Source organism: Danio rerio, chromosome 15, assembly GCF_049306965.1.
Source record: "Danio rerio strain Tuebingen ecotype United States chromosome 15, GRCz12tu, whole genome shotgun sequence".
In the NCBI taxonomy this organism is placed as follows: domain Eukaryota; kingdom Metazoa; phylum Chordata; class Actinopteri; order Cypriniformes; family Danionidae; genus Danio; species Danio rerio.
The window spans coordinates 27,003,319-27,016,577 of record NC_133190.1 but is presented as its reverse complement, the minus strand read 5'-3'; the positions used below and the strand labels follow the sequence as shown (position 1 = coordinate 27,016,577).

The window sequence follows — 13,259 nt, the reverse complement described above, 5'->3', positions numbered from 1 at the left end:
CAGAGAGGGAGAGGAGAAGGCTGCCACCTAGCGTTAGTTTGCCAGATTAACAGCAGATCTCCGAGCCTGCAGGTCATGTTTTCTCTTTGAAGCACAGTGGGGGATTTTAGAAAGGGAACATAAAGCTTTGTGAAGAACAAACACGACTGCATCGTATGTGATGGAATATCATTTTTAATTGGAGATATGCTCTGACAATGCTGTGGTAATAATTACAGTACAGTACGACAAAGTAAATAAAAATAAAATACATTATTTTGATTTGTGACAATCCCAAAGCCCGATAGGAATATCCCATGATCCAATGATTGAATAACAAAATAAAAACATATACGTTTTGTCATTTAGAGCAAAAATGCCAAAAATTGAGCATTTGAGTAAAATTACTTTTTGTTTTATCATGAAGTGAGGACATTTCTTTCAAATTATGACAAATCTTCCCCCAATGCTTTCCCCCTGTATAATATAACACAAAACACCAATGTTTCAATCTGAGTTAAGATATCAAAATCTGAAATATAACCCTGATTCAATTACATCAAATGAAAACATTTGCTTTTGAGAGCCACTGTAATTTATTTCCAAATAATAATAATGCAAAAAATGACAATATTTGAATTTAGAATTTGTAAGAAATGTTATCAGACCTTTTATAGAAAAAAACATTGACATTTAACTCATAATTTTATTAAATAAAAAAAGAGGATTATGTCAAGAGATGTCTTAATTTCTGTCACCTGGGCCCAGTTTTTCAAAAAAAGTTTCAAATTGGTCCAGATTTGGAAATCTCATGCTTTGTTATCCAGGATTAACTGATCTATATATTTTTTATGACAGTCTTTTAAAGGAACATTGGATCATTGTGATCTAAATACCAAATTTCAAGATTACCAAATCCATTTTACCAGAGCCTTAAATACAGGGGTGCCTAAACTTTTTCATATGAAGGGCCAAAAAAAAACAAATATTATTGGGTAATTTCTTAACTTATATAAAAAAAACAACAACCAAAAATACTTTAAATCGCAATAACTAATGCAGTATAAATTTTTAAATTATTACAATAAAAACAAGGCAAAAATGGGGTTTAATGCTGAATACACTTGCCAAGAAAAATCTGCCTTTGCCTTGACTTGTCACCACAATTCCTGCATTGTCCTCTATCCGTCAGCCCTATTTTGGGAATCTCTGCTTAAGGGAAAACAGTGTAGCCTACTGGCTTAGCAAAGAACAACAGCTAGTCAAAATACCAGCGACCACTAACAGCCATTGTTTGTTTTAATGCTAAGAAATAGAAACACTGCAATCAACAAACATTTTACATTTCTTAGTTTGTTCTAATACAACACTGCTTTGATTATAATAATTCTGAAGTTTGTGATCATTTATTTAAAAAATAAACCTTTTACATTTATTTGGTTCATAAAAATCACAACTGAATCCACCCTTTTTATGGGATCAGGATAATCCTGTTGTTGTTGTTGCTGTTGTTGTTTTTGGATGATATAGATCTCAATTTGAGTTCAAAGTTTTGACTAGCCCAAAGGGCAGGTTTGATACAAGATTGGATTTCATGGTCTGATCTTAATTCAAAATCCCTTTGTTACTTTTGAATAAGTCATTTCCAAGATTTGATACAATCCATGATCCAAAATCCCACTGGATTACTTTTGAAAAACTGGGCCCTGAACATAAAAAATAAATAAATAAAAAAATAAAAAATAATAAAATAATAATAAAAATAAAATAAACAATACATTTTGTTCTTCCACTCTGAAATTTCAGCACTTACATATGAGAACAGCTCATGTTATAATTCAATAAATATGAATGTAATATCTGCAACTATTTCAGATTTATTAATGTTACTTGGACAAAATAGAGTTCCTTGACATCCATTAAATGTTGTTTCTTAGATTACCGAAATTCAGAGAAAGTGACACACTGAAACATACACTCACGATGCAAGTTTGTCATGTGATCAGTAGTGATGTTTTTGGCAGCTTTTGCTAATTACATTGAAATGACAATATTTCAATCCATAATACAGACAACATTCATATGGAGACCAAGTACAGAACTGTTTTAAGTGATCCGTCTTCATTGATATTGACTGACAGTGTGAAATGATGATCAAAGATCTATTCTATAATAGATAAACCTCATATATACATACATTTAAGCATATCTAATACAAATTTTATGTACATTCTTATTTATATATTAAGAGTGCCCATTGAAAGAATATTGTTATTTTGTTCCATAATATGTATAAAAACATACAAAAATAAATTGAAAGAAATAAAATAATAATAATAATAAAAAATAACAACAACAGAGCCAATTGAGTGAAGGAGGGATGATTTACAAGAACAAACTGTACATTGACTTTACTGTCAAATTTTTTTCCCTAGCTGTCTTTCTTTTGTTACTGTACACAGAAGCGAGTCATAAATAAGGTAACTATAAATCAACCAATTAAAAAAGGGACCCACTTCACATCACTGGATACAGATGTACCAGCTGCCATGCAAAATACAACACTTGATAAAATTGGCTGACGGTTTTTGTACAGCTTTTATAAAACATCTCATTTTCATAATGTGCAAAATCTGAAAAAATGTAATTGTAAATCATGCTTAGGTTTAATGTTTTATTAAAGTGTGAATTTGCAGTACATGTATGGCAAATTAATAAAAGCTCCCCATTTATGACCACTCAAAAGTTTAGTGCAACATTTATCCTCTTTTTAGGGATTGTTTTTTAAAAATGGACCTACCATGAAAATAAAGACTTTTATATTGCTGCAAAACATTTCAGTTTCAAAAAAATGCTGTTGCTTTGAACTTTGTATTAAATAAACAACAACAAGAGAAAAATCGACGTATATAAATAAATAAATAAATATAGGTATTTACAAAAAATAACTGCAGCTGTATTCATACAATGTTATTATTACCATAATATCATTCATCTGTTTTTCCTACTATGGAAGTCAGAGGTTACAGGTTTTCAGCTTTCTTTACAAAACTTTTTTGTGTTTAACAGAAAAAGGAAACTAATAAAGGTTTGAAACCACTTGAGGGTGAGTAAATCATCAGTAAATTTCAATTTTTTGGCTGAACCATCCCTTTATAACACACCTTCATCATCAAAAACATTAAAGGTGCAGTAGGAGATTATCTTCAGAAATATTTTTTGTTGTGCTGGTTGAAAGTCTGTGCACATTCCAATAGTACTGATTAAAGTAAATTATCTAAATGTATTCATATGTACTTTTATATTCTGGGTAAGGCATAGACAAAAATGTTCATCCCAATTCCCATAATTCTATTTGAATGTAGATTTGTACATCTGTGCACCCCTGTTCACACAGATCTGCCGTTTGCATGTGGACGTGAGAGAGTGACAGCAGTAAAACCAAATGCGGAATCAAAACTTTTAAAATACTGAGTCAGTGTTGGAGTTGCTTTTGCATGCTGGTGGAAGGATGGCACCATGGCTGAAGGCTTTCTTGAAGACAGGTAATGTTCTGCTTTAAAACTATTTTAGTCACGCAAAGCTGATATAGATTATGTTGTTTCACGAATGGGTTATATGCACAGAAGTGTTGTTCACCCACTGAACTCTTCCGGCGAACGATTATTGTGACTATTTTCAATTTCATAAGGTACCTTTTACAGCATCAATGATGTAGATTTGTATTTAGTTTAACAACAAAACATAAGTAAAAGCATTATACCACCTAGCCTGCTTTACTGAGGTGAAGATGGTTTTATATTCACATTGGTTCACTTTTAAAAAGCAGTGACAGCCTGTGACGTGCTCCCTATTGTTTACCGCTACTCTGAATATTCGGTCGGAAATAACAGGTAAGTATGGCTTAGTAATAAGAGTAAATCCTGCACGCTGCCAGTGTTATGAGTCCCCCCTGAGATTGGGTCCGTGAGTGATCCTACTGGAGAGTGGATAATGGGGGCTGGCGGCATACGTCCCCCTCAATTTTAGAGATAGACTATTTAGAAACAGGTGATTAAGAATGTAAATTTTTGGATTTCATACAGCTCCCCCCTCCCACTTTTAATATTTCCACAACGCCCCTGCCTACCGTTAGCCTCCTGGCTACACAAAGCTAACGCAGCTCTAATTAACCACACAACAAGGTATCACAATGATAGCTTTTGATCAGGCATTCACCACAGATGATCCCTTAGGGGTCCTAAGCGGACTCGATTGCAGGGGGGAGTCGATATCCCACCACACCAGCATACAATAGTTTCTTTAGGAAGAAGCATGTGAGAGAGTGAGACCAGCAAATCTTGCGTGCATGAAATATTGCACATTATGTCAAGTTTTGCTTGCTACACAACTGAAAGCGTGCTAGATATAATACAGTTTTTGGTTCGATACTATAAAGTACTATAAAGTTCTCACTGGAGAATGACATGATCTAGTAGAACTGTTATCTTTATGATGCATGTATGTGATTTCAAGAGGAGTGACCTTGGTATTATGCTAATGGTTAGCATTTTGACAGATAACCAACTGCACCTTTTAATAATCATATAAACACCAAACATTTGAATGGTAGAATATACCATTATAATGGAAGCACATTATCACCAGAAAATGAAATGTTTTATTTTTTATAACTGACCATTTATCGTGCAATTACTTCATTTTCAATGAGAATGGACATCATTTGTATTTCACAATTGCAGCCATTTCTCATATTTCAACTTTTTTTGAATCTTACAAAGCCTCTCGGGGTGTTGCAAGTCAAAAAATGTCAAGTAAAAAAAAAGCAAAAGTGTTTAAAGAGAGACAACAGTAACATAAATATCATGGTTTCCCCTATTGCCTGTCATTTTATCCAATTCCTTTTTGAATTTGGCTCAATTACGGGTAAAAACTGTACAAGCAAGTCTGCTAGGCCATGGCTATTGAAGCGCTACAAAAATAATATCATGTTGTCCACACTCTTGGCTTGTGGAAGTCCTCAGAAGCGAGGTGCTATTTACAGCAGATGGGAAAAAAGATGAGAAGGTAGGTGAGATTAAGAGCAGAGTTGGCTACACAAGATGTGAGAGGAACTGAGATCTTCCACAAGGCAGAGAAAGGCTTGCGGTCTTCCATGCTAAAACAAGCGTGGTTTTATTTAAATGGAGACTTCATATTCTCTCGTATCCTGCGGATCAGACAAACAAAAAACACATTTTTCAGATTTTCAAGAAATTCACGTGTTCATATATAATTGCATTTTGTGCCAGGTGGGATTATGTATGTAACAAAACCAGTGCATGTTGGAAACAAAAACACAAAAGAGAGACGCTAAAAATGGAGATGCTCTAAATCCAGCGGTTCAGACCTTCTCGGCTTTGTCCGTGCTGATCAACTCTCCTTACAGGCTCTTTCTTTACAACAGAATCCTAGAGAGAACCTCTGGTGGCTGCTTTGAATCATAGGTCTCTGTACAAATCAAAAATATCATGCAGCTTAAGCATGAAAATAACTTAAAATAAAATTAATATCAGCAATGGAAACATGATGGAGGTTGGAGGAAAAAACATTGGGTGGTTTTGGTGAAAAAAAAGCATAAGTTTGTAATTTAGGAAATGACATGAGAACACATGAAGTTCCAGGAGTGAAAACAGCATTTAAATTCTGGAGTTAATTGTTAATTAAGATCTCATATCAATGTTTGGCAGTCATTTTATTTTATTTATAACCATTTAAAACGCGGATTACAGTTTGGAATCAGGTTAAAGTGAGTTAATGTATTTACTAATGAATTAAGAATAAATAACACTAGTACATCATTTTTAACAATATTAATTAAATTTATTTAATAATATATTAATAAATAACACATTTATTAATGTGTTTGTTACAATCCTAAAGGTGGTTAGTCAAGGTGGGGGAGAGTAACATTAATTTTGGATGAAACACATAAACAAACACACAATATCAACGAGTGAGGGACAAAATACCACGAAAAACTAAATGCAATAGAGTAGGTTTTATTTACAAAAGATAGTTATAATAAGTGAAAAATATGTTTATATATAGAACAAAAAATATTTCAACAATCAAAAACCTATTGAAAATCACAGACAACAAACAGGACACAAAATGTTTAAACAATAAGAGGGTGAGTTGGAGAGATGAGACCCGAGCGGCGTGCATACAATAAAAATAAATAAAACAAAAAAACCAATTCTATTGGCCCAAATTCTACCCTAACTATCCAAAAAGAAAAAAATATATCTATTATTGAAAAGAAAATCTTAAATTCATGCTTGTTAACATTAGTTAATGCACTTGTGAACATGAAGTACAACAAACTGAATTTTCATGAACTAACATTACAAAGATAATAAATACTGTAATAATTGCATCGCACATTGTCTGAACATGTTAAATATATTATCTAACATTAACTAATTAAAATTTAGTGTAAAGTGTTACAGGTATGAATGTCATACTGGATTTCAACATTCTTCAAATTATCTTCTTTTGTGTTGAACAGAAAATAAAAATCATATCTGTTTGTAGCATTTCAGGGTGAGTAAATATTTTAATTTCTAACTGCCCAACACGATACATGATTTCAGTAAAAAAAAAGAAAAAAAATCACATCATGAAATACAAATATTTTGCCAGTGATAATCTCAGTCAAACATGGATCTACCAAAAATGTAAAAGAATAGTGTTATATACACTGTAAAAATCGACTTGTGTTGGGACAACGTAAAGGAATTAAATGAACTTTATAATTTTTACAAACTGAAGTGGACTGAACATAAAACAATTAAGTTGTCCCAACAAATCCTCAAGAATTGTATTGTTTCAGCTGATTCTAAATGTGAACAGCAAACTTTATTTTTAAAGTGTAGAATAATAACTGATAAAAGAACACATTTTATTCAGATACTTCTTATTTATTGCTGTTAGACCATTTTTGAGTTGCTTTCAGAATGAATTACAGTTTTAGTTGTTTTAATGCATGTTTTACATTATATCTGACCAGCAACTGGTTTAATTGACTTAAAAGTTTAGTTTGTTTTTTTTCCCATTCATTATATGTAAGAACTCCATGTACTGCAACTTTAATAAAACCACTGTTGACAGAGATGGTTTTTGCAGAGCAAACTCACTTGAAAGGTTGCCATGACCTCTTATAACAGGCATTTTCGGGTTTGTTGTTTAGGATTTGCTCATTAGAGAGCTATTAAAATAGGTGATTAAAATAGATTTAACTGCCTGTATTTGGATAATGTGATTATATTAATTGAACATTTTTAAGACCCAAACCTGCAAAAATGATTGATCGACTAAAATAAATAAGTACATAGATAAATAAATAAAATATTATTATTACCAAACAAACATCAAACAAACAAACCAAATAAGTAAACTACTAAATTATTCTTAAAAGTATTTTTTATGAAACCCCAATTATTTATTTTTAATATATTGTTTTATTTTTATTTTTTATATGTATTTATTTAGAAGTGTAATTTTTTTGCATTTATTCCCACATGTATTTATTTACATTTTAACTACTTTTTTTGTTGTTATATAAAAAAATAAAAAAATGAAAGAACAAACAGAAAATAAAGTTGAAATTATTACAAGTATTTTAAAATGTAAAAAAAATTAATATGAAACGCAAGGTCATTCATTCATTTGTCCGTTCTTTCCTTCCTTTCTTCAGCAAGCTAGCTAGCTGATGTGGGCATCCACAGAACATGAACTGAGTATTATAAAGCGATTTAATGTTTAAGGAGAAAGACAATTCCAAATCAAGAACACAAATGAAAAAAAAAAAAAAAAACTAAAATGAAATGAAATGAAATGCCCACAGCACAATATACTCGAAGGCTCTGCTTTTAGTAAACACAATCTTTTGAAGATCAAGACTTGTCATTGGGGTTTATGATCCTCTGTTTGCATCATCCTCGACACACTTAATGCAAGAACATGAGTTCAGGGCATTAATGGAAGAAGATGCATGCACACAAGCACACACACACGCACACACACACACACGCACACACACACACACACACACACACACACACACACACACACACACACACACACACACACACACACACACACACATACACACACACACACGCAGACACACAGACACACACAGACACACACACTGACACACACTGACACAGACACACATCCCTAGGGGATATAACTGTTATGGATCAGTTTAGTACATGCAGGCAGTGAATGGGTTATGAGTGTTATGAGATCTGAAGGGACACCAGCACAGCACATAAGAGGTGTGAATAATGTGTGTGTAACACATGCTAGACACAGCAGGCTGAGGGAAAAAAGACCATGTATCAGTGTAAAAGTATCGACAGGCAAAATCTCACCTCATTGTTCTTCAGGGATGCAAAAAGACAAAGAGAAAGTGCAAATGTAAGTAAGCGAGCAAGATAATGTAGGTTTAAATGTGTTAGATCAATTACAGGGATAATTTAAAGCCCCCCAAAATGCACATTTTGTTATCGACGTGCTCAGCATAAATGAGCATAAATGAGTACACCCCCTTTTAAAAAATAATATATAATTTTAAACTTTTGTCAGTGAATATAGAGCAGGAGAGCCCAAACATTTTCTTATGAAGGGACAGAAACCAAACTTGATTGAGGCTAGTGGGCCGAAGGGAAATATATATTTGCCATGACTAATGTCTTAATTTATTTAAGAATATTTTAAAAAAAGTAGAAAACATTGATTTATATTAACTAATACAGCATTTTACATTTTTTTAATGAACTTATTACAGTTAAAACAAAAAACAATCTCATTTATAACAGAATGGAGTTGCACTAGTTTTGTCTTGATTTGCTTGATCAGTTTGGTGATTTAAATTTTTTTTACAACATTTACTTTTAATTAAAATTTTAATTTCAGTTTGCTTTTTTTGTAGCTCAGCAATAAAACAAACAAAAAAAAACAAAAAGGTTTAGTCAAATTAGAAATAATGGCTTTTAACGGCATTCGCCTCAACCCTCTCCATCCTTCTCATTCTCTTCTCAGGTGGGAATGGCAGGCCAAATCAAAGATTACAATGGGTCAACTTTGGCCCACGGGCCCTACTTTGGGCATTTCTGATATAGAGCACAATCTTTGGTGCATTTAAACAAAACAATTTTATTTTATTTTATTTTATTTTATTTTATTTTATTTTATTTTATTTTATTTTATTTTATTTTATTTATTTATTTATTTATTTATTTATTTATTTATTTATTTATTTATTTTTAACAGTTATATACATTCAAATAAGAACATCTTTAGGAACAGAAATATAATACATTTAAATTCAAACAAGTTATTGCAAAAAACTAATACAAATAAAATAAAAAATTACAAACTAAAAAAATTTAACTAAATTTGTTATATTAATGTTTCTCTTGATTTTCCTGTTTATTTAAATAAAAATTATGATTAATATTTTATTAAAATTATGTTATGTGTCAAACATAAACTTAACAATGCACTGTTCAATAATAAACAAAAACAAAACAAAAAACATAGACCTAATAAATACATACAAAAAGCTGCCTTGAAACTGCTTACTTGTAAAAAAAAAAAAAAAGTAAGAAAAGTAAATAACACATATATGACAGAATGTCAGATTTTAAGGATTTTTCCTGTTTATTAACATTTTTTTTACTCTCAACATATTCATTTGAATGCAAAAATTTTTTTGGCCCTGATCTTAAAGGGCACCTACAGTATGATGAAAATCATTTAAGTAAGCTGTTTGGACAGAACTTTGTATAAGTATAGTGTGTACACTGTCATATTGGAGTGATAGAAACACAATAAGTCTCTTTTTTAAAATTTCCTGACGTTAAAATAGGATCCAAATCCCTCCTATTTTGAGGTCGACACAACATGACGTAGGAGTGCGGTTTCCATGTCCACCCAATTGATTGACAGACGGGTATTAACATGTCCCCAGTAGTAATGGGTATAATCATATCCACAAAACACGATGTGCACAAAGCAACTGGGATTAAAACAATATTTACTGTGATCATCAATCAAATATTACTGTGATGATCAATCTTCATCAAATGTGATCAAGTTTTACAAGTTTAAATGTTTTTAAAAGAGTTAATGTTTGTAATAAAAACGGTAAAATTGCTATGTAATTGATCACCACAGCCGTATAGTGTCAGTACAATTATTAAAGAAGATGCTTCAATCCTGGTTTGTGGACCTAAATCAGGTTTAATTTTGTTAATTAATAGAACAGATATTCATACAGCAGTGGATATTAACGTGTATCCTGTCACATTTGCTGTGCAAAAACTAAAAAGGTAATACTAAAACAAATCTGATGGGTATTTTGAGCTAAAACTTCTGAGACACATTCTGGAGACACAAAAACTTATCTTAAATCTTAGAAAAAAGGGTTAAATAGATGCCCTTTAAGTTGTTTTGTAGATTAGATCTAGTTTTGGTGTTGGTACTGACAAAACTAAAGTATTTGCACTGTGAGCATCCCATAAAAAACATTAATTTAACGGAGAGATCTGTAAGGGATGTATTCATTTGTGCTGGGCACTGTAGATATACATAAATATACAAAGTAAAAAAAAGTCCCAATCCTCTGAATTATAGATGCAAACAGACTTTTTACTAACTTACAAATTGAAATTTAATTTGATCATTATCACTTAAAGCTATAATATCTTTCAAGATCTGTATTACAAACTCACAATGCCTAGTTTTATAATGTCTTTTGACCAAATTACATTTTCTAGTAATTTTGAAAGCTCATCTACATTCACTTGGCACTATTATTTCCCCCTTTTCTGCTCCAAAAAAAGTCATGAAAGTGAGCAAATATGAAGATGTCAGTAAAGCATCACTTCTGCTTCAAAAGAGTAGAAAGTGAGTATAGAACAATGAGAGCAGGTGAAGCAGACACGGTACAGGTGATACTCCAGCAGACTCTACGATAATGAGGTTAACCATGTCAATTCCTCTCTGGTTTTTAATCCTGTGATTGCTAATGATGAGATGATGAGGGCGTGGCTCTGTGCGCCACTTCATTTCAACTCCAGAATGCCACTTTACAGCTAATTAGATAACAGAAATGAACCCGCAATATGGCAGCGCAGATGGTGCTCAAAGTGCAGATGTGCACCTGTAGGACTGAACACATCAGTACCTCTCAGTCCTGCCATGAAATATCACCACAAATGGATGCCATTGGTGGGAATATGTTATAAGATAATTACATATTTGTTTTGATCACACTTTATTTTAAAGTAAAATTCTCACTATTAATAAACCATTAAGACTTTTAGATCAAAGAATGACTAATTTGCTGCTTATTTGCTCCATTGAGCCGTTTTCTTTTCTGTCAGCTTAGCATTTGTTTAAAGAGTCAATAAACTATCATGGCTCAAAACAATATTGGTGTCTAATTTTTATGTTTTATAGAAAGTAGATGTGTAATAAACAGGATAAAGTACATCCAGTTGTTTGATTTTGCTTAATATAAGCTTATATAATTAGCCTGTTGGGCTCTATTCTATGATAGCAACTGCCTGGATGTACTTTATCCTTTTACATAATACATATACGCTTGTAGAAATGCTAATACAGTATAGGGTGATTTGTTTATTTTACTATAGTTTTTGCATTACAATGACATCTATAATATAATCCCATTCTGTAAAATATGAACTTTTTTTAGATGTCAGCATCAGTGTGCTAGTTTTAAAGATATCTATAAGCTAGTGACAAAATTTATGTTTAGAACCTAGGTCTCAAACTTGATTCCTGAAGGGCCGCAGCTCTGCACAGTTTTGCTTCAACCCTAATCAAACACAGCTGATTCAACTAATCAAGGTGTTTGAGACTACTAGACACATTTAAGCAGGTGTGAGCTAAAGGTGGTTGGAGCTAAACTGTGAAGAGCTGTGGCTCTCCAAGAACTGAGTTTGAGACCATTGGTTTAGAAAATATAAATCTGATATAAAAATCCAAAGTTTGCAGTTTGTCACTTCCACCTAAATGGATCTGATTTTTCTTTTCACGTCTCATACATCAGTTTCTCATTTAATCTTTTTCATCAAATATTGACCAATCAAATACTCTGCCCTTTAAGACACTTCTCAATTGTTTTTCATTTGATGCACTTGAGCTAAAAAAAACTGGCAGAGCTGTGATAAAACAAAACGCTATTGGATGTTTTTTAAAGGGGAGGGGCGACTCTATGCCCAACCGTTTTTAATGTTTCAGTTGAGATTACGTCAAACATACAATAATAATGCAAATTTCAAAGCACTACACAGGATCTTTAATTCAAGTAGTTTACCATAGTATGCTATAAAATTCTAGGGTATTTATTATAAATTATTATAGTAATTTTGGTATGTCAGTTACATGCTTGTTAAAACTGCTTTAAAACTGCGCACGCATATACGTATTTGGTATGACTCACATTTTAAAAACCTTTAATTTCTGTATATGCTCTACTTGCTGAAAGGCACAGATATTTAAATATATGATTTCTTATAATGCAGGGGTGTCCAAACTCGGTCCTGGAGGGCCGGTGTCCTGCATGGTTTAGCTCCAACTTCCTTAAACACACCTGCTTGAAAGTTTCTAGAACAAAGAGCTTGAGTTGAATTAAAGCTGTATTTAATTGGGGTTGGAACTAAAATATGCAGGACTCCGGCCCTCCAGGATCGAGTTTGGATACCCCTGTTATAATAAGTTTTTGTCAAGATTGTGTACAGTTCACTCGAATAAGTTGTTGTTATTTTAATTTAAGTCTAATAAATGTTAAAATTGATAGCTCTCAATTCTGCTATAATGTTGAATAGCTATGGTCACTGCAGTTAAATATTAGAAATATTGATGTCCTAGAGATTTTATTAGTATCAGTGCTGCTGGTCTTCAGTCTTTAAAAAGATAAACATATATTACAAATATACTGTGTTTTTTGTTTCATCATTTATTTGAATGCTGTATTTAAAAAGTTATTTTTCAATCAACTGACAACATTAATTATAATTGAGAAGGAGATTGCTTTACTCACCGTGGTCTCATAAATGGGGTTTTCAAAAGCAGACTCTCCTCTGATGTGATCATACTGTGGTGACGTTGACATGGACATCCGGAGAGATTTTCCCTGCACCCTGAGAGCAAACATACAACAGCAATTCATCTGCTTTGGTTTAAACTGAAGGACAGAGATT

At 32.2% G+C, this 13,259-nt stretch overlaps 1 protein-coding gene across 2 annotated transcripts in view; it reads right to left on the bottom strand.

Moving 5' to 3' along the window:
* Positions 1-156: 156 nt before the first annotated feature.
* sez6b (seizure related 6 homolog b) overlaps positions 157-13,259 on the bottom strand; it is a 335,386-nt gene continuing 322,283 nt past the window's right edge. Inside the window, exons 16-18 of one of the 2 annotated variants that reach the window (XM_073923756.1) lie at positions 13,100-13,199; positions 5,369-5,469; positions 157-5,188 (exon numbers count right to left, since the gene is read on the bottom strand). In XM_073923756.1, coding sequence (XP_073779857.1) covers positions 5,392-5,469; positions 13,100-13,199 — 178 coding nt within the window. In that variant the 3' untranslated portion in view covers positions 157-5,188; positions 5,369-5,391. Of the gene's footprint in view, positions 5,189-5,368; positions 5,470-7,496; positions 8,409-13,099; positions 13,200-13,259 lie in introns of those variants that run through there. The other variant, XM_068213721.2, reaches the window with a different exon arrangement.